At 40.7% G+C, this 26824-nt stretch overlaps 1 protein-coding gene across 1 annotated transcript in view; it reads left to right on the forward strand.

Moving 5' to 3' along the window:
* The window catches only part of slc6a2 (solute carrier family 6 member 2), a 180699-nt gene that overhangs the window by 129117 nt on the left and 24758 nt on the right, over window positions 1–26824 (forward strand). Inside the window, exons 8-10 of the mRNA XM_060838138.1 lie at window positions 6875–6987; window positions 12004–12132; window positions 26360–26459. Coding sequence (XP_060694121.1) covers window positions 6875–6987; window positions 12004–12132; window positions 26360–26459 — 342 coding nt within the window. The remainder of the gene's footprint in view (window positions 1–6874; window positions 6988–12003; window positions 12133–26359; window positions 26460–26824) is intronic.

A 26824-nucleotide genomic window follows, 5' to 3' on the forward strand; every position in this document is an offset into this window, starting at 1 on the left:
GTGTATAAGTCCTGCTAAGACTTGCTTTCCCAAAACGCAGCACCTCGCATTTATCTGAATTAAACTCCATGTGCCACTTCTCAGCTCATTGGCCGTTGGCCCATCTGATCAAGATCCTCTTGCAATCTGAGGTAACATTCTTCGCTGTCCACTACACCTCCAATTTTGGTGTCATCTACAAACCTGCTAACTGTACCTCTTATGCTCGCATGCAAATCATTTATTCTGGATCAGTGGTGCTGGAAGAGCACAGCAGTTCAGGCAGCATCCAATGAACAGCGAAATCGACGTTTCGGGCAAAAGCCCTTCATCAGGAATAAAGGCAGTGAGCTGGAAGCATGGAGAGTTAAGCTAGAGGAGGGTGGGGTGGGGAGAGAGTAGCATAGAGTACAATGGGTGAGTGGGGGAGGAGATGAAGGTGATAGGTCAGGGAGGAGAGGGTGGAGTGGATAGGTGGAAAAGAAGATAGGCAGAAGTAGAGGACCTAGCACTGATCCTAGTGGCACTCCATTGGTCACAGGCCTCCAGTCTGAAAAACAACTGTCCACCACCACCCTCTATCTTCTAACGTTGAGCCAGTTCTGTATCCAAATGGCTAGTTCTCTCTGTATTCCATGAGATCTAACCTTGCTCACCAGTCTCCCATGGGGAACCTTGTTGAATGCCTTACTGAAGTCCATATAGATCACATCTATTGCTCTGTCCTCATCAATTCTCATTGTTACTTCTTCAAACAACTCAATCAAGTTTGTGAGACATGATTTCCCATGCACAAAGCCATGTTGACTATCCCTAATCAGTCCTTACCTTTCCAAATAAATGTACATCCTGTCCCTCAGGAATCTCTCCAACAACTTGCTCACCACTGAGGTCAGGCTCACTGGTCTATAGTTCCCTGGCTTGTCCTTACCACCCTTCTTAAACAGTGGCACCACGTTTGCCAACCTCCAGTCTTCCGGCACCTCACCTGTGACTATCGATGATACAAGTATCTCAGCAAGAGGCATGTCCTGAGTCAAGTTATGCAATCGTCTTTACTCAAATGCTATTCCCCAAGCTCAGTCAGACTGGTGAGGGTCGATCAGAATACCCTGCAACTCACATGCTCCACTTGCCACATATTCCAATAAGAAAGCCAATTGTAGTGCCTGTTTGAAGTCCAGTTAGGCTTCAGCTACAAGGCGTTTTTGCATGGTTACATCATTAATCCCACATACCAAACAGTCTCTCAGCATCACGTTAAAGGCTTCAACCAAAACCACATGCCTCTGTTAGTCAGTAAAATCTCAGTATGGATTCCTCTAGTTCTTGAATTGCCTAAGAAAAATGATTGCAACTCAAAATTTTGGGGTCATACTATTCCTTAACTACGTCCGTCAACTCTTGAAAGGTTTTAGTATCTGGTGTCTCAGTGAAAGTGAGAGTCCGAATAACCAAAAAAGCTATGGGACTGCAAATTTTCAAGGGAATTACGTGTTGCCTTTCATCTGCCCCAATGTCATTTGTCCAGAAAAAAATAACACATTCTTTCCACATACTGGACCCCAGTCTTTGATGGCAGGATTGAATGAGTCAAGCCTCCCAAATAACAGCTTGATGCCAGAAATGCTTACCCCAACTCAAAATGACAATGAATCTCTTCAGGAGCATATTTGCTCTCAATGCCACAAAAATAGCTCCACAGAGGCTGGTGTCCAATCACCACGTCAGCCTTTATTTACATGTGGATAGCTCTCCAAGTGTCAGAACCTCTGACACTCCTTTTTTTTTAATATTTTAATCACCAGTATAAATGACAAACAAACAGTGAACATGAACAGCAGTATACAAGAAACAACAATTTACAGGGAAAGGGAATGGCAAAGTCAGACCCCAAACCCTATCGTTCAACCAGTTTTCAGGTGAAATGGGGACAAACCTCAAATCCCACTTTCAGTCATTACAAAAATAATAAATACATACAAGACTTTCCAGTCAAATGAGAAACAGTGCATAGCATGCAGACACCCCCAGCAACCCAGTAAGGATGCTCCTGTTTTATTTGTTTTTTTGACACTGCTCCAGCTTCCTCAGAGCCAGTTCTCAGAGTGACCAGACTCTCTAATACTCCTGGTTATTTTTACTGCTGACACTCCAGTTTATTTATTTTTTCTTTTTTTTTCTTAAACCCCCACACTACTGCCTAACTGCGGTAGTGCTTATTTTTTCCCCAGCACCAATGTTGTGTGTGTGCAGGTGTGAGACACAGTGAAAGACGCACGCTGCATGAATCTTTATTCAGTTTCCACCACCAGGAAGAAAGGAAACACCCGAGTGGCCAGTGACAAGCAGAGCCCTTCACATCAAAGGGCAATGCTGTGTGATCAAACAGTGAAGGGGAGGGCAGGGATTAAATCAAAATAGAGTTGGAGGGGGAAGAACACTCCTGTTTTAATCTGTCAGCCATGGCTCCCTGATTGGACCAGATTAAAAGCCCCAATCAGGGAACTTTTATTCTATCAGGTCCACCTGGCTGACCTTGTTATAATCACTACAAAGATCCCCTTCTATCAGTGTCAATGCAAACTTGTTAGTATCTTTTATATTTGTCATCCTATCTTTTTATTTTCAAACAAATTTGAATAACAACTGGGTTTGTCATGACATTAATAAAGTAATTCTTTAGGTTTTTCTTAAAGCCTTATTTATTTTGACCTGGAGAAAAGATTGAAATTGTACCTTGAATGATTTGATTGCTTCAATTACCAGTTGTGACATTGAATGTGGAAAGAAGACTATTAAGGGAGAAATAAAGCATATGAGAGTTTAAGTGAGGTAACATTGATCCAAGCATATAGTACAAGTACAAAGGCCAGCAGAGTTTTGTATAAAGTAGTATGTAGTTATCAGTTGTTCAATATGGTACGGAGACATGTGGACTGAAGTTCTGTTGCACGTCACAGATAAGCTCAGAGATGGATATGAATGAATCACTGATGAAAGTAAAAGAAAAATTGAGAATACTGGAAACTGAAACAGAAATCTGAATTTGCACAAAATCCATTGAAAATTTACTGGAACGAATGGCACAAACACTGTGGAAATACAATGCATTGTAATTTTATTGGTTTCAAATGGAACTTGTGAAACAGAAGGCCAAGTTTCAAAACTAAACAGAATTCTACAGTACATATGCTACAACCATTGCTTTTGTCCAGTGAGATTCCATAGTGGAAGCCTCGGCTCTGAAAACTATCCTTTTCTACCTAACATGGTATCAGTCCAGGTAAAATGTTCAGATCTCTTGATGCTTGAGGAAACAAATGGAATGTAGTCTGGCCTATCATGAAGAATGATGACTATGATGACTTCCCAAAGTCTTTATCAGTCTTCCCAAAATGTCATGATGTTAGTGTGTGAGTATGCAAGAGTGTGTATGTGTGTGGTTGTGTGTGTCAAGCGTGCGCGCACACACACAAACACAGACTCTCTCAGATACACAAGCACTGTCTCATGCGCACACACATACACTCCCACACTCACATCCATGCAAGCACCCTCTCACAGGCTTATACCCCATCATACTCACACACATACTTCACCAAGCTTATACACACACTCTCACATGCACTCACACCCACATGTACACATTCACCTAGTCTCTCCTGCATGCACACACATATATGTTTATGGGGTGAACCTGTATTTGCTGAATTATATTTTTCTTTGCTCAAGAAATGCACAACCTACAGTCAATCCATGTAAGATTCTGTAAATCCCACTTTAGAAATAGAACCAGTCTAACACAAGATGGTGACACAGACAGATTTTAACCTCACACCTTTAATGCATTGTCTGAGCTGAGATGACACATTAGGTTAGAAAACGTGAATGTGACTTAAAAGGAGTTCTAGGATTTATATATTAATGATCCGAAACCAACAAAACCGTTCTAAAAGATGAAAGACTTAATCTAAGTTTGTTTAATATATTACAGCTGCATGACACTGTAACCTTTTGCTATAAATACTGTGTCTTATGGTCCTGCTCCACAGTTACCTGATGAAGCAGCAGCACTTTGAAAGCTGGTGCCTCCAAATAAACCTGTTAGACTATAACTAGGTGTTGTGTGGTTTTTAACTTTTCCCAAAATGAGTATTGTTCACATCAAATACCACTTACTAGCTCCTGCAGAAAATATTTAAGTTAGCTTGTCTCCTTAGTAATTAACTTATTGTGCTAATGAGAGCAATACATTCATTAGAAGTGGCAGGTCAGGCTATCAGACGATAAAATTTACCGTCCTCTCCTCCACATTAGGTGTTAATATCTTCTCAGAGTTTGATCAAACCATCCTCTTTGTGGAAATAAAGTCATTTTGATTTATCATAGTTGTCAGCTTGTTCTTGTCACAATTTTGATGAAAAGGTGTAAATTCAGTGTATTAAAGCTCTGTCTTGCCAATTGTGTTGGTTATATGTGTATTTACGACTTATTCAACATTAATGAGCTCTTTATCTGAGGGACACTTGTTCAGATTTGTTAATGATAGGAATTGGCCCACCATGTACAGACAAAATGAGTGATGTTTGACAGTAATTTTATCTTCTTTCCCACTTTTCAAGCTCTCTTCCCCATTTTTATATTCTTAGATCCTTTCTCTCGTATTTGCAGCCTTACTTGCCCACTCCTCAGGTGTCACTCCCCTGCTGGCTGTCCTATTCCCAGCCTTGTTCCTCTGGCCAGTCAGCTGCACTCTCTCTGGCCTCTCTTCCTACCCAATAGCCCCTGGCATCATTGTCCCTGACCTAGCAGCTTTGTTTATTGCTGCTATTCGCTTTCTCTACACTGTTGCAACCACAGGCTGCTTATCTCTTGCTTTTGCTGCTGTTGGGTTCTCAGGGAGCATCTGTTCGCTGATTGGTCACATCAGTGACAGATTGGATTTTCACGAGAGTTTTGAGGGTTTTCAGGGTGAATTCACCTATTGCCCTCAGTATTTTGTGTCCTGCCTGACAACTTGCAATTATATAAGTCCTGGAATGTAAGAAGCTATCCCAAAGTGATTCACAAAAGGTGTAATCAAAAACGTCTAGCTTACTGTGTTTACTGCTTCAGAGCAGTCTCCTCTACATTGGTGAGACCAAATGCTGACAGTGTGATCACTTTGTGGAATACCTCTGCTCTGTCCATGGGAATGAGCCTGACCTTCTGGTTGCTTGCTATTTCGATATACCATTTTGCTCTTATGCTTAACATCTTTGTGCAAGCAAATGCAAAACACTGCAGACATTGGAAATCTGAAGCAAACACAGAAAACCTTGAAAAAACTCAGCAGGTCTGGCACCATCCATGGAGAGACAGAAATAGAGTTAACATTTCAAGTTTGGTATGACATTTTTTTAGAACTAGTTTTTGTCTGAGGCCTACTGCAGTGCTCCAGTGAAGCCTAAAGCAACTTAAAGGAACAGAATCTCATTTTTGGTTTAGGCACGTTCAACAACTTCAAACCAGGATCTTTATTCTCCACCTTGATTTCTCCCTTTGCTCCCCTCTGTTCCAAAGAAAGCCAATTTTGTTTATATGGGTTTGCTCTCAGCATTGTTTTCCTATTCTCTGCCATTACCTGGGCTATTAACACCTACTCTTCATCTCTATCTTTTCTCCAGTACAATTAACACTACTTTTGCCTCTGTTCCATCTTACATCTCCTCACTTCTTTCCAATAGTATAAAAAACATAATTTTATAGACCTCTTTAGTTCTGATAAGAGATCACACCAGATTCAAAATGTTAACCATGGCTCTATCTCCACAGTTACTGCCAGAACTGTTGATGTTCTCCAGCACTTTATGTTTTTATTTCAGATCTCCAGCACTTTGCTTTTGTAATGAGGAGGAGGAGTTGGGCAAGGATGAATCTTTGACAGATGGCTAATGAAATTGTATGGGCAACAGAAATATCAGATTAGGGCAATTGTTTAAGAAGGATGCTGGGAACAAGTTTGAAATTTATTTTCTTTTTGAGATTGTTCAGCGAAGTTCTGAAGAAGAATCTTTGTTGATGTATAACTAACTGATCAGTGTCACTCACTACTAACTTCAGTTGAGATTGCCACCTTTTAGATTAGATTAGATTACTTACAGTGTGGAAACAGGCCCTTAGGCCCAACAAGTCCACACCGACCCGCCGAAGCGCAACCCACCCATACCCCTACATTTACCCCTTACCTAACACTACGGGCAATTTAGTATGGCCAATTCACCTGACCCGCATCTTTGGACTGTGGGAGGAAACCGGAGCACCCTGAGGAAACCCACACAGACACGGGGAGAACGTGCAAACTCCACACAGGGGTCAGTCGCCTGAGGCAGGAATTGAACCCGGGTTTCTAGCGCTGTGAGGCAGCAGTGCTAACCACTGTGCCACCGTGCTGCCCACGGTCCAAAACCAGTAAGAGACCAGGATAAAGCCTAAGCAGAAAGTGGAATCTTGGGCTGTGTTTTGATGTTTTTTTTAAAGTTTGATGAAAACTTTAAGTTGCTTTAATAATTATTGCTTGCAAACTAATGGTGAAAAACTGGACTTTTAAATTTAAAGCACAGTGATTTGTCCTCCAGCTTCTGTTTTAGGAATTTTCAGAAAGCTCATTCAGAAACTAATCTGAAGCCAGATTATTTAATGCCTGACTAGCCACTGAGCAGTGCTATCATTGTTCCTTCAAAATGTCTGTAATTATCTACAGGGATTTGCACCTTACAAGACTAATAAGCGTAAATACTGGAATTATTTGCCACTCTATTCCAAACTTATGTGGTATTTTCTTGTTTATCAATTACACTTTTATATAAACTCAGTGTACCAACTAATTTGCTGTGTGCTATTCTGTTTTCAGGTCCAGGCTTAGTGTTTGTTATTTATCCTGAAGCAATCTCCACTCTCCCAGGGTCAACATTTTGGGCAATTATGTTCTTCATAATGCTGCTGACATTGGGAATTGACAGCTCAGTAAGTAAAATGCAACTTTACCTCGTGTTCCTCACTGTTCTAATTCTAAACATCAGTAGTTCATAGGCTGGAATATAACCCAGGGAAACAAGGTGACCAGGCCAACTTAATCGTGGGACAGATCTGTTATAGTCTTCTGGTGTTGGCAAACCTCCAACAATTCAATCAGAGATGGAATAGGTTAGTACAAGGAACTTGACACCTTGCGGTGGGATATCAATGAGCTTCATTAATTGACACCAATTATCCCTGACCCCACTGAAATTTACAGTTTGTTCAGGATTAACTGGGAGTCACCAGAGATTCCCTGTGCTGCCTAAAGGCTGTTCAGCAAACAGATTTGGATTTTCCAGCATCCTACCTGATTTTGGGTTGAGTGCTCATAGTCAAGCATTCAGTGTTCAATTGGGGGAACTGACAAAAGGAACAGAAGGCTCCACTGAATGCCATCCCCTTGCACTTGCCTCCAATCACCATGCTTCCCTTCCTAACCATCATCTCATTTCCCTGATTGTAGGGATCCTGGTGAAATCCTGGAGCAATACTAGCAGCAGCCACTGTTCCTGGTGGCAATTCTGGCAATAGAGAACTTGTCAGCCTCCATCTGGCATATAATTTGGTTGTGCTTCTCCAATGAAAGTGAGGCAGATTTCCCATTGTTTCTCCAACTGGTGGATGAGAACTCTACCAGCATTAAATCCAGATCTTGAAATGGACAGCACAGGAACAGACCATTCAATCCACCTATGTTTGTGTTCCACATAAGAAAAACACTTTATTCTTGAAAGCAACTGAGTGCAACTTCAATGTTGAGAGACAACATGTATCATACTGTCAGGATCTCTGGTAGCAAATTCTTTAAAAGGATCCTTTAAAGATGGCTGCTGTGAAATACAGCAACATCTTCTAACTTCTCTTGGTTTTAATGCTGGTCACTTTAAATAATATTAACTCAGCTTGAAGAGATGAATTTCCAATTCGTAAGCCTTGCCACCCTGCTATCACACTGACATGAGTGTTTTCCTAGTTTACAACAGTTATTTTAGAGCCCTAATTTAAACTTTCCTCACTTCTAATATCTTGAGGATTAGTGAAGTTTCATGATGATTGTGTTGGCAGCGAGAGTTCTTTGTGGGCAATTCTACACCTTGATTCACAGCCATAACATAGTAGTTAAATAAAGCAATGATTACTCTCCGACCCAACACCCCTCAACCACAGCCCATGTGAATTCCACTTTCATCCAGTTATTTTACTTATGCCATTTCATCCCTCGTAGAAAATGCAAAGTTTTTCAATAAAAGGACAAGGGAGGGAGGGTATAATTTGTAACTACATTAGATATTCAGGCCTTCCTTAGGAACATCAGATGGTGAAATCTTAGACTTCGTTGAATTGTTTAACACCTATTTGTCCTCAAAAGGTAAAGTTACCATAAAGTTATCATACTCCCAAAGAAGTGTAGGGCTGACCTCTCATTAGAAAGATGACTGCTGGTGAGTTTAACCTGACGGTCACACTCAGGCCAGTAATGTCGGCATGAAGGTCCCAATTTCTCAAACTTGCCCCTCGCCTGAGGTGTGGTGAACCTCAGGTTAAAATTACTAGCAGTCCTCTCTCTCTCTCTCTCTCTCTCTGAGAGAGTAGTCCTTCAATTGTGTGGGATTATGGCGACTTTTCCATTTCCAATCTACCCTAATCTCTGTCTCTTATTTAAAGTAATATCTATGGAGCTGATTAATTAGAACCTGGACTAATTCATTAGGTGGCCAATATCAATTGATATTTGAGATTTATTGAGATTATGATTAGTTCATAATGGTGAAAGGAGCAAAGACTTAGAACTTCACTTTGAACCATGAAGTTTTAGAAAGTGAAATTTCCTTCACATTATCAACTACTCTTAATTTCAAATCTCAATTTGGAGAAAATGTTGTGCAAATAATCTCACCATGTGACTACAGATGTTCATGAAGAAACTTCACCACTATCTTCCCACTGACAACTAGGGATGGATACTAAATGCTGTCCTTTCAAATAATGTCTAAAGCCCAAGAATGAAGAAAATAAAAGAAACCTTATGTATCTTCACCTGCCATAGCTTTCACTGTTGGTGACTAGCAGATTAATGGATTGAAATTGTTGTCCATGCTGACACTAGTGAAATATAAAGAAATAGTGGGATGAGAGGATTCAGCTGAGCAAACACAAAGATATCAATTTGCGGCTCGTTGCATTTTTGGTGTAATTTCATATAGTTACTCCCTTCTAATATTATTTTGATGCATGACTGATATTCTGCCATGCCACAAACAAGAATTCATCTAGAAATACTAGAATACCTAGTTAACAGAAAATTGATGAGTTAAGTAATTTGAAATGCAGAGTTAGGAGGACACAAGTTTGTCCACTCAATCACCAGATTTCACTCTTTCTGAAGTGACTCATAGATTTTGGCAGAAAAATTATTTCACTTGTCACATTGGCCTGAAAGGATACGACAGACAATCGGTTTAGCCATCCACTATTAGATCCGTCTGGACTACACAGAGCTTTATCAGATCCTGCTCTGTTTGTTAACTCTATTCATTATTTCCAGGATCATTCAGGAATGCAAAGATAATCCCTGGTTTATTTTATCCACATAAAACTATGTTTCCGCCACCTCACCTCCAGTAAGTGCAAGAAAGTCATGTGTCTTTGACACAAAAGCGGACACCACCTTTAAGCTGTCTCTGCTGTGCTCCGCATTAAAAAAAACTTTCCTCATACATCTCCCTTAAAATTCCCCCTCTCACTTAAAACTTCTGCCCCCTAGTATATGACATTTACACCCTGGGAAAGAGACCCCAACTGTCCCCCCTTATCCATTCCCTCGTATTTTTATATACTTCTATCAGATCACCAGTCAGCCTCTGAAACTCTAATGGAAACAATGCAAGTTTTTCACCTTTATAGCTAAGACACTCCAATCCAGGCAACATCTTTGTAGAACATAGGACATAGAAGAGTACAGCACAGAACAGGCCCTTCAGCCCACGATATTGTGCCGACCATTGATCGTCATGTAAGGTGAACCTAATGTACAAACCCTCAAATTTCTGTGACCATATGCATGTCCAGCAGTCTCTTAAATATCCCCAATGACTTCGCTTCCACAACTGCTGCTGGCAACGCATTCCATGCTCTCGCAACTCTCTGTGTAAAGAACCCACCTCTGACATCCCCTCTATGCTTTCCGCCAAACAGCTTAAAACTATGACCCCTCGTGTTAACAATTTCTGTCCTGGGAAAAGGTCTCTGGCTATCAATTCTACCTATGCCTCTCATTACCTTATACACCTTAAATAGGTCCCCTCTCTTCCTTCTTTTTTCCAATGAAAAAAGTCTGAGCTCAGTCAACCTCTCTTCGTAAGATAAGCCCTTCATTCCAGACAGCATCCTGGTAAACCTCCTCTGAACACTCTCCAAAGCATCCACATCTTTCCTATAACAGGGCGACCAGAACTGGACACAGTATTCCAAGTGCGGTCTAACCAAAGTTTTATAGAGCTGCAACAAGATCTCATGGCTCTTAAACTCAATCCCCCTGTTAATGAAAGCCAAAACACCATATGTTTTCTTAACAACCCTGTCCACCTGGGTGGCAAGTTTAAGGGATCTATGTACTGGCATACCAAGATCCCGCTGTTCCTCCACACTGCCAAGAATCCTATACTCAACTTCCAAGTTCGCCCTTCCAAAATGCATCACCCCGCATTTATCCAAGTTGAACTCCATCTGCCACTTCTCAGCCCATCTCTGCATCCTGTCAATGTCACGCTGCAGCCTACAACAGCCCTCTATACTGTCAACGACACCTCCAACCTTTGTGTCATCTACAAACTCGCTAAACCGTCCTTCAATCTCCTCATCCAAGTCATTAATAAAAATTACAAAGAGTAGAGGCCCAAGAACAGAGCCCTGTGGAACACCACTCTAGGCAGAATACTTTACTTCTACTACCACTCACTGTTTTCTGTGGACCAGCAATTCTGTATCCAGACAGCTAAATTTCCCTGTATCCCATTCTTCCTGACTTTCTGAACGAGCCTACAATGGGGAACCTTATCAAATGCCTTGCTGAAGTCCATATACACCACGTCCACCGCTCGACCCTCATCAACTTGTCTAGTAACAGCCTCAAAGAACTCAATAAGATTTGTGAGGCATGACCTGCCCCTCACAAAGCCGTGCTGACTGCATTTAATCAAGCCATGCTCTTCCAGATGGTCATAAAGCCTATCCCCCAGAATCCTTTCTAACACCTTGTAAACGACAGACATGAGACTGACTGGCCTGTAATTGCCAGGGATTTCCCTATTTCCTTTCTTGAAGCACCATCCTCAATGAGCTCTTGTAGCAAAGGGGTAGTGTGCCTATCTCTGAACCAGGAGGCTCAGGTTCCAATCCCACTTGCTCCAGAGGTGTGTAATAATATCTCTGAACAGGTTGATGAGAAAATGCATTCACCATCCCTCTTCACTTTGGACCCCTTGGCTTGATTATAAACAGCTCAACTCTTCTGCATTGTCAGTATTTGGATGTCCTTTCTCAGGACCAAACCAGGGCTAGGTAAGACATCTAATTTTGCTGATGTGACTTATAGACTAGAAACAAGTGTGCCTTTTCCATGGACTTTCCCAGCATGCACCAGCAGCACTGAAGTGGAAAGCCTTAATCAGACATTCAAGTTTTAAGGACACCTTGAAAATTCATTCTTTGAGCTACCAGGAGTATCACTAAAATTTGTTCCTGTAGAACCTTAAGGCAAAGGCCTTTGGGCTCCAGCAAGACATAATTGATCTTCTCCCTTTAAATCTTTTGATCATTCAATGTATTTCTGAACTTTTCTGTGTTTCTTTTTACTTCTATTTATGTTGTTTTTTTGTTTAAAAACCCTTATATTTTGAGCATGTGATGAAGTCCCAATGCGTTAAAGGTTGAACTTATTCTTACATGGTTTATTTCACTTAGATGGGTGGTATGGAGGCTGTTGTCACTGGAATTACAGATGATTTTAAGTCATTGAAGAATCACCGAAAGCTCTTCACATTGGTAACAGCCGGTGGAACTTTCCTGGTTGCCCTCTTCTGCATCACCAATGTAAGTGGCGGAAACTGTTTGAAAATCAATAGTGCAGCAGGATGTGCAGCAGGCTGTCAGTTTGTCAGCTGGATGCAAAACTGGAATTTGTGAATTAGTGTTTGTTCCATAAAATACTGGATTTTCATTGTCATTGATACCTATAATTGGTGACTGATTCACAACAGCGGTTTTCCGACTGATTCACAACAGCGGTTTTCCAACTGATTGGCAAGTTGAAACTCTACCCACTGTTATGAGTAGTCCAACTGGTATTAGTTTTATGGCATGATTGTTTTGGTGTTAATTCTATGTTTTCGAGAAGCTCTCAGTTTATGAATCAGAGCTGTGAATGGATTATTGGTCAATTACCAAAATTGAAAACAAAACAAACCCAATCATTAAGTGGTGCATCTGGCTGAAGTAAGCTAATAAACCAATTTGTACATTAAGTAAGAACACAATTAAACATGAGCTTCAATTTTACATTGTAGCAGCTTTAAATACTGCTCTCCAGATATTGAATAAGCAACTTCAACCACGAAGATGGTGCAGTGAGTTTGTTGCTTGTCTGATGAAGATAGTTGGAGTCCCCAACCACTTGCACGTTCAGGTCTCACTTCAATCCTGTCAGTGAATAGTATTTTTTGAGGCCTGATTAATTACAGAGGGCAGGAAGTCTGGTGGCTCCTCTTATGGATTCACTGACTGTAGAGCAAGGGATCTTGGTGAAGAGATGTGAAGGTTCCCTTTTGGATTGGTGAATTACTTAGTGGGGTAATTTAAGGATTAATGCACTCATTTGTATGAATAGTTTACAGGAATCCCTAAACAAACCTCTGGTTTGGCTGCTTTATGTACAGTATAAGGGGGTGGAGTATAAATAACCCATTCTGTCCCCACTGATTTTCTAAAATTGCATTGAGTCATATTAACATCACTGGATTCAAATTTGCCTTGTCTAATGAAACCCCCAATATGTATTCCTCCAGTTATAGAGTCCTACAACATGGAGACAGGCCCTTTGACCCAAACTGGTCCATGTTGACCAAAATGTCCATCAATGCTAACCCCATTTTCCTGCACTTGCCCATATCCTTCTAGACATTTCCAATGCATGCATTTGCCCAAATGCCTTTTAAGATACCTGCCTCAACCACTTCTGCTGGCAGCTCATTCCATATGTGTACCACCCTCTGTTTAAAAAACGTTGCCCTCAGGTTCCCATTTATTCTTTCCCCTCTAACCTTAAACTGATGCCCTCTAGTCCTGATATCCCTACCCAAGGAAAAAGACTGAGTGCATTCACCCTATCTATGCCGGTCATGATCTTATACACTTCTATAAAATCCCCGTCAGTCTCCTACTGTCTAAACAAAAATATCTTAGCTTGTCCAATCTCTCCCTATAACGCAGTGCCTTGAGTCCTGGCAACATCCTTGTAAATTTCTTCTGCACTCTTTCCAGTTTAATAACATCCTTCCTATAGCAAGATGACCAAAACTGAACACAATACTCCAAGTGTGACCTCACCAATATCCTACACAACTGCAACATAACTTCCCAACGTCTATATTCAGTGCCCTGACTGACAAAGGCCAGTGTGCGAAAAATTTTCTTGACTGCCTTGTCTACATGTAACTCCACTTTCAGACAACCATGCAACTGAACTCCAAGATCCCTGTGTTCCGCTACACTCCTTAAAGCCCTAGTCTTCACCATAAAACTCCTACCTTGATTTGACTATTCAAAATGCAAGATCTCACACTTATCTATATTAAACTCCATTTGCCATTTCTCAGCCCACTTCACTAGCTGATCAAGAACCTGCTGTAATTTCTGATGATATTCCACACTGTCCACGATACCACCTATTTGTCATCCTTAAACTAAAGCATGCCTTTAGTACATTCTTGTCCATATTATTGATGTAGATAGAGAACAGTAACGAGCACAGCAATGACCCCTGAGACACACCACTACTCACAGGTCTCCAGTCCGACAGGTATCCTTCCACTATTACTCTGCTTCCTACGCATAACAGCTCTGACTCATGCCTTTATCAGCAGTAAGCCATGAAAAATGTACAGCAATTATTTTTTATTTTATGCAGTTCGAAGGAATTATTTGGTGATACACTAAGACAAAGTCAAAAGTAGGCCAATTCAGTCTACTTTGCCATTCAATGAGACTATGGCTAATCTAATAACCTTTAACTCCATTTTGCTGTGTTTTCCCCATAATTCTTGATTCTCTTATGGATTAAAAACATGACACACTTGAGAAAATGTAGAGACTCTTATTTCAACAGAAATGTGACTGAGTTAGAAGGTGTACTTGTAGTGGTTCCCTCTGTAAATAAACGTAAGATTGAGAAATGATGTACTCCACCTTTTTCCAGAATAAAGCGGCCCAATACATCTTATCAAAGCTCCTGCAGTTAGTTACCAAGATGTCATTAGGAACAGGATGATAGATGTTCTAGTTTTCTTTGTGTCACCGTTACCAGCTATTCTATCCAAACGTGGGGTGTTGGGAGTGGGACGGGGTAGACAGGAGTTAATATCCGTTATATTAACAAGCAGCAGCAATGATTGATCTGTGTCATTTCTTACCAGCAGTTGGCTTATAGCAGGAAGGGAGAACATGGGAAGAAGGTGGAAATATCCTTTCAGGGGAACATGTCAACAAGGAATCTCAAATCTTCAATTAACAAATCTGTAGCAATTGTGTAGTTGCAATATGGCAAACTTTATCTTACCAGGCACCTTATGAACCAGCAAAAATTTTATGCCCCAAATACCGGGAAAGTTTCTGTATTATTCTGTCTAGTTATTACAGTTTTTATAAATACATTTACCTCAATTTAAATATAGTTTTTTCAATCAAATCACTTCACAACATTTCATCAGTTAATTTAATTGAGTCGATTTCTCCTCAAAGTCCGAGGAGTCAATTGAGGGCACAAGTGAGAAGGCTGTCTACCAATAAGTTTTATTTAAGGCAGAGTTGCATTATTATTTGGAACTTTGTTTATCTGGACTATTTGATCAACTGATACAATCCTGGTCCCATAGGTGCTGCTTAGACAATTGACAATAGACAATAGGTGCAGGAGTAGGCCATTCAGCCCTTTGAGCCAGCACCATCATTCATTATGATCATGGCTGATCATCCACAATCCGTATCCTGTTCCTGCCGTATCCCCATAACCCTTGATTCCACTATCTTTAAGAGCTCTATCCATCTCTTTCTTGAAAGTATCCAGAGACTTGGCCTCCACTGCCTTCTGGGGCAGAGCATTCCATACACCCACCACTCTCTGGTTGAAGAAATTTCTCCTCAATTTTGTTCTAAATGGCCTACTTATTTTTAAAGTGTCTCCCCTGGTTCTAGACTCACACATCAGCGAAAACATGCTTCCTGCCTCCAGAGTGTCCAATCCTTTAATAACCTTATCAGTCTCAATCAGATCCCCTCTCATCCTTCTAAACTCATGTATATAAGAACAGTCACTCTAATCTTTCAACGTATGATAGGCCCACTATATCGGGAATTGACCTCGTGAATCTACGCTGCACTCCCTCAATAGCCAGAATGTCCTTCCTCAAATTTGGAGACCAAAACTGCACACACTACTCCAGGTGCAGTCTCACCAGGGTCCTGTACAGCTGCAGAAGGACCTCTTTGCTCTTATACTCAATTCCACTTGTTATGAAGGCCAGCATGGCATTAGCTTTCTTCACTGCCTGCTGCACCTGCATGCTTGCTTTCATTGACTGCTTAATCTGAAGTTTGCTGTGTATTGGATATGGTTGACATTAGTGTCATCATATATCATTGACTGCAGATTGCTTCAAACTTATAAGAATATCTAAAAAGAATACAGGTCATTCTGCTATAACACACATTTCATTCGCGCAAATTGGCTATAAAAAAATTAACGAATTGGATAACGCAAACTTTCTACCGAACAGGTATAGCGATTTTCTATTAACGATCTTCTACAGTGTGATTTTCTAAAGTGGTTTTTCACAGAACGATTTTCTATAGCGTGAGGTTGCTGAGGAACACAACGGTCGCGTTATAGCAGAACAACCTATAGCGCCTTCCGTGACCTAACGATGCAGGAAAATGATTTACAGCCAAGAAAGTATTCTTTGAAATTTAGTCATTGATGAATTATAGGGAATATAGCAGTAATTTGTAGGCAGCAACAATGTGGGAATAACCAGACAATCATTTTTTGTGACATTGATTAATTGAAAAGTATTAGTCAGGACAGTGTGGATTTCTCTCATGTTGTTTTTCAAAATTGTGCCATAAGTGGTTTCTTTTTATGTTCAGCTGAGCAGGCAGAGTCTTGCTGTAACATTTTATCTAAACAATTGCAACTCTTATAGTCCATTTTGTCTTCAGTATTCCAAAAGTGCCAGCTTAGATTTTTGTACGGAAATGCATTGTTGGGATTTGAACCCATTGCCTTCAGAGTGAGTGAGACAACGTAACGACTAGGAGCAGGACTAGGCGATTCAGCCCCTGGATCTTGCTCTGTCATTTGATATGATATCATTCCAGGCTCAACTCCACTTCCCTGCCCACTTGCCATAACTGTGCAGGGATCCTCTGGGGCCGTTCCCCTCAATAATAAGTATACCGCTTTGGATACTTTTGAGGGGGGGACTACCACAGGAAAGCCCATAGTGGCCAGGTCTCTGGCACTGAGCCTTGCTTTGTGGCTCAGAAGGGAACTGGGGAGAATAGAAAACTGCTAGTGGTAGGAGACTCGTAGTTAAAGGAACAGACATGAGATTCTGTGGTCGCGAACGGGTCTCCCAGAAGATATGTTGCCTCCCAGGTGCCCACGTCTGGGATGTCTCTGATCAAGTCTACAAGATTCTGAAGCTGGAGTTGGAAGTTATGGTGCACATTGACAATGTGGAAAAGGGATGCGGATCTAAAAATTGATTTCAGGGAGTTAGGTTGGATGTTAAAATGCAGGATGAACGAATTAGTAATCCTAGGATTACTATCGGTGCCACATGCTAGTGAGGTGAGGAACAGGCAGCAAGTGCAGCTAAACACATGACTACAGGGCTGATGCAGGAGGGAGGGTTTCTGAGACGTAGATCATTGGGGTACCTTCTGGGGAAGGTGGGACCTGTACATGAAGGACAGGTTGCACTTAAACTGGAAGGGCCCCATGTCCTGGGTGGGAGGATTGCTAGAGCACACTAGGATGGTTTAAACTAGTTTGGCAGAGGGATGGGAACCAGAGCTACAGATCAGAGGAGAGAGTAGTTGTTGAATAGGCAGAAATAGAATGCAGAGTGTCTTTCAGGAAGGATACAAAGTTGATAGGGTAAAGGGATAGGTAAAAGTGTGTTTGTTTTAATACGAGGAGTGTCAGGAATAAGATTTAAAAAATCACACAACACCAGGTTATAGTCCAACAGGTTAATTTGGAAGCACTGCTCCGAAAGCTATTGCTTCCAAATAAACCTGTTGGACGATAACCTGGTGTTGTGTGATTTTTAACTTTGTCCACCCCAGTTCAACCACCAGCTCCTCCACATCAGGAATAAGAGTGATAAGATTTAGAGCATGGATCAGTTCTTGGAACTACAATGTTGTGGCCATAACAGCGACACGGATTTCACAGGGGCAGGAATGTTCCAGGGTTTAGATCTTTTTAAAAAGAACAAGGTGTGGGGTAAAAGTGGAGGGGGAGTAGCATTGTTAATTAGAGAGTGCATCATAGCTGCAGAAAAGGAGATTGTTGAGGAGGGTTGTCTACTGAGTATGGTGGAAGTCAGTAACAGTAAAGGAGCAGTCACTTTATTGGGTGTTTTCTATAGACCTTCCATTAGCAGCAGAGAGACGGAGGAACAGATTGGACAGCAGATCTTGGAAAGTTGCAGATGTAGCAGTTGTTGACTTTAACTTGCCCAATATTAATTGGAACCTCCTTAGTAGAGATGGAACAGATTTGTCAGGTGTATCCAGGAAGGATTCCTGACTCAATATGTAGATAGGCCGACTCGGGGAGGGGAGGGGGACACCATATTGGATTTGGTGCTAGGCAATGGGCCAGGCCAGGTGTCAGATCTCTCAGTGGGAGAGCATTTTGATGACAGTGATCACAACTGCCTCACCTTTACCATAGCCATGGAGAGGGATAGGAACAGACAGTATGGGAAGGTATTTAATTGGGGGGAGAGGAAATTATACTACTATTAGACAGGAGTTGTGGAGTATAAATTGGGAATAATTGTTCTACAGGGAATGCACAACAGAAATGTGGAGGCTGTTCAAGGAGCACTTGTTGCGAGTGTTGGATAACGTTGTCCCATTGAGGCAGGCAAGGAATGGTAAGGTGAAGTAGCCTTGAATGACAACAGAAGAGGAGTTTCCCGTCAAAAGGATGAAAGAAGCTTACTTAAGGTTGAAGAAGTAAGGATGTAGCATAGCTTTAGAGGATCACAGATTAGCTAGGAAATAACTTAAAAGGGGATTGAGGAGAGCTAGGAGTGGGCATGAGAAAGCCTAGATGGAAAGGATAAGCAAAAACCCTATACTTATAAGGAATAAGAGAATGATCAGAGAGAGGGTAGGGCCGATCAGGGATAGCGGAGGGAACTTGTCTGAAGAGGTAGGGGAGGCCCTAAATGAGCTTTTTGCTTCAGTGTTCATTAGAGAGAGGAACCTTGTTGATAGTGAAAACACTGTGGACCAGGTTAATAGGCTTGAACAGATTGAAATTAAGAAAGTGAATGTGCTAGAAATTCTGGGAAGCATCAAGATAGATAAGTTTCTGGGGCTGGACCAGATATATCCAAGGTTACTACGGGAAGTGAGGAATGAGATTGCTGCGCCTCTGGTGATCTTTGCATCCACACTCTCCACGGGATTAGTACCGGATGTTGGAGGGGGGTGAATGTTGTTCTCGTGTTCAAGAAAGGGAATAGGGAAATCCCTGGGAATTACAGACCAGTCAGTCTTACATCTGTGGTAAGCAACGTACTGGAAAGGTTTCTGAGAGAAAGGATTTATGACTATTTGGAAAAACATAGTTTGATTAAAGGTAGCCAGCGTGGCTTTGTCGGAGGCAGGTCATGCCTCACAAGCCTATTGAGTTCTTTGAGGATGTGGCGAGATAAGCTGACAAACTTCGAGTAGTAGATATGGTGTATATGGATCTCAGTAAGGCATTTGATAAGGTTCCCCGTGGTAGGCTCATTCAGAAAGTTAGGAGATATGGGATACAGGAAAATTTGGCTGTCTAGATACAGACTTGGCTGGCCGAAAGAAGACAGTGAGTGGTAGTGGATGGAAAGTGTTCTGGCTGGAGGTCGCTGACCAATGGTGTCCCGCTGGGATCTGTTTTTGGGCCTCTGCTCTTTGTAGTTTTTATAGCTGACTTGGATGAAGAAATGAAAGATTGCATTAGTAGGTTTGCCAATGGCACAAAGGTTAATGCTTTTGTAGGTCGTGCCGAGGGTGTGTTGCAGGCTACAACAAGATATTGACAGGATGTGGAGCTGAGCGGAGAAGTGGTAGATGGAGTTCAACCTGGATAAATGCAAAGTGATTCATTTTGGAAGGTCGAATTGGAATGCTGAATACAGGGTTAAAGACAGGATTCTTCATAATTTGGAGGAACAGTGGGATCTTGGGGTCCACATCAATAAATCCCTCAAATTTGCCACCCAAGTTGATAGGGCTGTTCAGAAGGCGTATGACGTTTTAGCTTTCATTAACAGCGGGATTGAGTTTAAGCCGTGGTTAGACAACACTTGGAATATTGTGTCGAGTTCTGGTCACCTCATTATAGGAAGGATGTAGATGCTTCAGAGACGGTGTCCTGCAGATTTACCAGGATGCTGTGTGGATTGGAAGGCTTGTCTTATGAAGAGAGGTTGAGTGAGCAAGGGCTTTTCACATTGGAGAGAAGAAGAAAGAGAGGTGACTTGTTAGAGGGGTACAAGGTAATGTGAGGCATAGATAGAGTAGATAGACAGAAACTTCTCCCAGGGCAGAAATGGATGTCACAAGGGGTCATAATTTTAAGATGATTGGAGGAAGGTATAAGGGAGATGCCAGAGGTAGGTTTTTTACACAGAGAGTGTAAAGAGGTAGCTGCATGGAATGCACTGCCAGCGGTGATAGTAGAGTCAGAGATATTAGGGACATGTAAGTAACTGCTGGAAATTTACATAGATAGCAGTAAATCGCAGGTTGATCTTGGATTAAGATGAGTGCTTGGCACAACATCGTGGGCCAAAGAGCCTATACTGTGCTATACTGTTCTACAACCCTTCAACCCATTACTAATTAAAACTCTGTCCATCTTCTTCTTAAATTTACTCAATGTTCCAGCATCTAGCATGCTCTGAGGTATTGAATTCCATAGATTCATGATCCTTTTGAGAGAAGAAATGTTGCCTAAGCAGTTTGAAATCTGCTATCCCTTATCCAAAAACAATGACCTCTCATTCTAGATTGTCCTACATGACGAAATGGCTACTGTGTCAATCCCCTTTAGCACCTTATATGCTTCAATTAGATTTCCCTTCATTCTTCTATACACCAAACAGTGGAGGCCTAAACTGCTCATCTCTCGTCATACGACAAACACTTCATCTTTTAAATCAATCTAGTGAACCTCTTCTGAACTGCTTTAAATACAACTACATCCCTCCTCAAGTAAGGGGACCAAAACTGAATTCATTACTCCAGATGTGGTTTCATTAATGCCTTGTACAGTTGCTGCAACACTTCTCTACTTTTATATTCTAGTTTTACAATAAATGCCAAAAATCCATTTGCTTTCTTTATTGCCTGCTACATACCAGTTCAGTGTGATTCATTTACAAAGACACTCAGATCCCCCTGCACTGAAACACAGCTCAGTCACTGCTTATTATATTGCTTCTATTGAGAAATAACCATGAACAACGCATTCAGTGCACACTGCAGGTAAATATTGACCGGGCATAAAGGGGACATTTGACCAGCAGGCAAAGTTGAGGAAGGCAGGTACTGCATGATTACCCTTTGGCCATCCATCTGTCCAACAGTTGGAAGATTTTGGAAACAGTTGGTGGGGAGGGGAATGGCTCAGAGCACAGCAGTGGAAGTCAAGTCCATGGTACTATGGGTGGCTCAGGGGAAAGAAAAGAATGGCAGGGCTATAGCGATAGGGATTTCAATAATAATGGACACAGGCATTTTTGTGGCTGCAGAAGAGACTCCAGCATGGTATGTCACCTTCCTGATGCCAGGGTCAAAGATATTTCAGAGTCTTTAAGGTATTCTGAAGGGAGAGGGTGAACAGCCAGTGAACATGGTGCCTAGTAGTACCAATGATAAAGGTAGAAGAAGGGGACATGGTTTTCCAAGCAGAATATATGGAGTTAGGATATCAATTTTACCAAATAGGACCTCAAAGAACCTCAGGGTGGCTACCTGTACCATGTGCTAGTGAGAATAAAAGTGACAGGATTTACCAGAAGAATACATGATTGTAGAAATGGTGTAGGAATGAGGGCGTCAGATTCCTGGTACATTGGAATGGATGCAAGTAGGTTGGGTTACTGGTGTTGTCAGGAAGCGTTTAACCTCGAATGGCAGAGGTTGGGAACCTGAGCAGGGAGAAAAAAAGAAAGGAAAAGAAGGATGTAAACAAACAGCAGAAAGGTAATATGATAGAATTCTTCATTGAAATGGAGCGTGAAATAGTCAAGACCAAAACTAATGTCCTGAATCTAAGAGTATGAAGAGCAATTGGTAAGGGTGGATTGGGAACCTTACTAAAGGGGTGATGGTGGTGGATAGTGGTTCATGTTTAAAGATCCTTTGCATAGATTACAACAATTATTCATTCCTGTCAGACACAAAAATAAAAGATGAAAAGTGGCTCAAACATAGCTTACAAAAGAAATTAGAGATACTATTAGGACAAATGAGGAGACATATAAAATTGCTAGAGAAAGCAGCAAGCCTGAGGTTTGGGAGCATTTAAAATTCAAAAAAGGACCAGAAGTCTGACCAAGATGGGGCAAATAGATTATAAGGATAAAATAACAGGAAACTAAAACTAAATTGAAGCCTCTTTAAATAAAGAGAAAAAGATGAGTAAAGACAAAGATAGGTCCCCTACATTCTTACATCTTACTTATGTCATGCTGGGCTATGGGCCATGTGCAGGAATATGGGATTAGAAAGAACATATGGGTATCCTTGGGTTGGCCAAATGACTCCCTTCTGTGCTGTATCATTTCTCTGCTTTCTATAGGTGAGGAAACCAAATGCAACAATACAAACAACAAAGTTTGCTGAAAATATAAAACTGGGTGGGAATGTAAGTTGTGAGGAGGATGCAAGGAGGTTTCAAACTTACTTAGGCAAGCTGAAGGAGTGAGTAAATATGGTACACCATGGCTAAATGTGAAGTTATAGACATTGGCATGAAAAATAGAAAGCATAAATGATGATATATTAGGAAGTGTGGATGTACAAAGAGGTCTGGGTGTCCTTGTACATCAGCCAATGAAAGGCAGATACATTATATTCGATTCCCTACAGTATGGAAACAGGCCCTTCAACCCATCAAGTCCACACTGACCCTCCAAAGAGTAACCCACCCAGACCCATTCTCCTACCCTGTATTTACCCCTGACTAATGCACCTTACACTATGGACAATTTAGTATGACCAATTCACCTTGCCTGTACATCTCTGGACTGTGGGAGGAGATTGGAGCACCCGGAGGAAATCCACTCAGACACAGGGAGAATGTGCAAACTCCGCACAGGCAGTCGACCGAGGCTGGAATCGAACCTGGGTCTCTGGCGCTGTGAGGCAGCAGTGCAAACCACTGTGCCACCGTACTGCAAATAGTATAGTGGCCTTCACTGATTTGATTTCAGAAGTAAGGGATGCCTCACTGCAGTCATACAGGCCTTGCTGAGTCCGCAGCTGGAATACAGTTTTTGAACTCCATACTAATAAAGGATGTATTTGTCATAGAGAGGATAGGGTGGAGGTTCAGTCCTGTCCTATGAGGAGACATTGGTTCAACTTGGGCCTCCTGCTGCTCCTCATTTCTATCTAAGTTGAGACTAATGTACGTAGAGTGGCTTCTTATCAGAGTTGAGAAGTGGAAAACAGGTGAGGCAATTCTGAAAGTTAGTAATAGATTATACTAAATTTTAAATGTTAAAAGACTTAAGATTGTAGGGAAAAGGAAGAATAGAATGAAGTAAGGAATTTTACAGACTTGAAATGTTGGGAAAAAATTAATTAGCACAGCTGTGCACCTTGATTTTGTGCAGGGAAGAAGAAATTGGCATTGGTGATGTGATACTTGATGGATTAAATAATACTTGATGGATTAAAGCAAAATTTCAAGTGAATTAAAACAAGTAAAATTCAAATGTTTTGAAAAGCTACAATCGGAATTTCCTTTGAGTTTTTCAATTTCAATGGAAGATCAATGGAAACATTGTTATGCATGAATTTGCGGTTTCTGCTGAAGGTATGGCTGCCAGCTGGAAAAAACCACAAGATCAAAGTTTCGCAAGATTTGCCAGGACTTCTGTTTACAATGTGGACAAGCTGAACAGACTACAGCTGCAACACTTTCACTCACTTGCAGTCTTCGGCCCATACCCTTGGCACAGTAGGCTGCAATATTATGCTTGCCACGCCAAATGACCTTGTGAAGAAAACATTAGAGACTTAACCAACTAATTGACTGAATCCACGAATATTAAATTAACCAAACTCTGCTTATGAAGAATGAGGATGGTAAACACTGTTTTAAAAAATAATGGGAGAACTCACATAGCTCTTTTAATTTTTTTTTCTGGAGACATATTTAGGATTGCTAATAGTGGAATGAATATAATAATTGTTCAACTAAACAAACAAAAAAGTTGGCCTCTAACAAGAAACCAAATAAGATCTTTAAATAGTCACAAGGAGAGATGCAGTAGCACAATCCAACTCTCCAGGTCTCACATTAGTCAGACATTCTGAAACTGAAATAAAGTGTTTGTTTAACAAACATTTATTTCTTAATTACTTTGAATTAGTGTTGGCATCTGCTGGAACTTTGATCAAAGTGAGTTTTTGAAGAATATTTTCAGTTTTATTTTTAGCTACTGTATTTATAGCTGAGATATATTTAAAGCTCATTATGTACCGAGCATACTCAGACTTTCAAAGTTAGCAATAAGTACACAATTTACATATTTTACATTTCCATTATGCGTCATTTCATTGAATATTGTGGACAGTATAAAATCTCTATTAATCTTGTTCATCTTTGTTAACAAATATGTTTCATCCCATCACTGAGCAAATGTAATGTGTATAGTCTTGGTTGGTGAGACGAAGTATCCAATTTTTGCAAATGTCTAGGAAGCATTTTGGGAAGGATTTCTGACTATGGAGATTCTAATAAGGTTATGAGTCAGTTATCTTCATTTTTGAAAATGCATTCTTTTCACATTGGAACAGAGGCAAGTATCAAGTGCTGGTGGGATGGATAGCTGCTTGAAGGGAAACTGATGACATTCTATGCAAATACACATTCATTCTTTGTTACATTCTGATGCAACAAGGCTGAGTAATTGAATATATGTGATGTTTTAGTTGCACTTTGAGAATTTGCACTCAGACATTTTAGGGTGGCTTGGGTAAATTGTCTCATATGGACTGATATGACGTTATATAATGGAAACAATCAGAAGCAGGAGGACTTGAGAGATTTCCTGGAGCATTGGCATGGATGCAGCATCCACTTGTCAGTATATGGTGTCCATATTAGTACAGATGTGGGGCTGGTTAGTTCAGTTGTGTGGGTGACTGGTTTACGATGCAGTGACACCAACAGCTCCGGTTCAATTGCCCTACTAGTTACAGTGACCAGGAAGGGCTCCCCTTCTTGATCTGTCCCCTCACCTAAGGCATGGCAACCTTTGGGCTGAACCACTACCAATCATCTCTCTCTAATGAGAGGGCAGCACTATGGTCTTGTGACTGTGCTGCCACTTTAAAAGATTATTTTGTCTTTTTGGGGGGTAGAGAGGTAACAGAGATACTGCACTGGCTACTCAAGATGACTTAATTAAACAACTTGTGAAGCCTTTGGGATCTGAAAGAGTTGGAAGCTTCAATGAATGATTTCTAGCTGCTATTCTCTCTGAACCTTCTCTTGATATTTTTTCCTTCTGGGATTGGAGAACTGCATGTACAAATTGGTGTCTGAATTTGCCTTTTTGCTAAAGAGTGTGTATGTAGGATGTCACTCTATTGGAACAGTTAAGCAGTAATGGATACTGTATCTATTATTTGGTTAAGTTTTCCAGTAGTTAAGTTATTCTAAATCTCTATTTCTTGTGATTGAATTTTAACTATATAGTCTAAATAGATTGTGTTTTATGTAATGTCAAATAGTTTGAACAGTTGCATCGCATCTGGAACACGGCACTTCACATCGACCTTTTAAAGTAAGAAAAAGTTAGGATCTTAGGCTACCTTCTTAAAATATTTTGAGGGGTTCTGGTATGATCCATAATGGTCTGATGAGATTATGGTGACTTTACCTTCAGTATTGATTTTAATATAGTGTCCAGCATTTTCTTTTTTAAAAAAAAACACATTTCCCACTTGATGCAAATCCTAGTACTATAATCTTCAACAACATTCCATCCAGTTCCCTGAGGCAGGATAATTCTGTACTGAGTTTTTGAGCTGAATCTGAAAAGAGTGTATATGCCTGGGCTGTTTATGTGTTTTATTCCAGATTAGTGGACCTTTACAGTTCCATATTCGTTAGAAAACTGTTACGTAATGTGGCTCATCTGTATAATACTAAATGAAATCGCACATTAGTCATACAAGTCGATCATCACAAATCAACTCCATAGAATGTTAATGACTTCATCCTGTGAAAGGGAAGTGCTTATGGTTAATATTAATATTTAGGAACTCAAATTTATATGTGCAGTTCAAAATATGAATATTGTTAATTATCCCATTACATAAAACTAGTGACTGCTCCACAGTAGTACAGATTGCAGACAGTGAATTGAAGGTTTTTTGATGTTAACTTTTCAGCAAAACATTGGATATTGTCAAAATGGTTTAATTTTGGGCTTTTATAATTTTTAGCATTTGTTACCAAGAACAATCTATTGAAAACATTAAATATGAATTGTACTTTTTTAACTTCTTATAGGGTGGAATTTATGTGCTGACGTTACTAGATCAATTTGCCGCAGGGACAGCAATCCTATTTGGGGTATTAATAGAAGCCATTGGTGTATCTTGGTTTTATGGTAAGTTTCACTCAGTTTTAAACTACTGAATTGCAACATTGAATGGCTTAAGGTAAACTCTTGTATGACGAAATTAATTCTATTGTGTTGGACATCTCTTTAAATATATCAGTGAAATATGGTACAAGGGCTATAGTGGACAGCACTAACACTTTGTACCTTTGTGTGTACAATAATTGTTGTCCATTAACTTGTTTTACTGATAAGGTTTAACTTCCACTTAGAAATATTATAGAATACAAAACAGAAGAACCTGGGAAAACTCAACATAGCTGGCAGTATATGTGGAGAACAAAAGAAAGTACTTCCAGTCTTTAACATTTCATCTGAAAGCCAAAATTAGCAGTTTTTTGCTTTTATCTTAA

This window comes from Hemiscyllium ocellatum, chromosome 17 (genome assembly GCF_020745735.1).
Source record: "Hemiscyllium ocellatum isolate sHemOce1 chromosome 17, sHemOce1.pat.X.cur, whole genome shotgun sequence".
NCBI lineage: Eukaryota > Metazoa > Chordata > Chondrichthyes > Orectolobiformes > Hemiscylliidae > Hemiscyllium > Hemiscyllium ocellatum.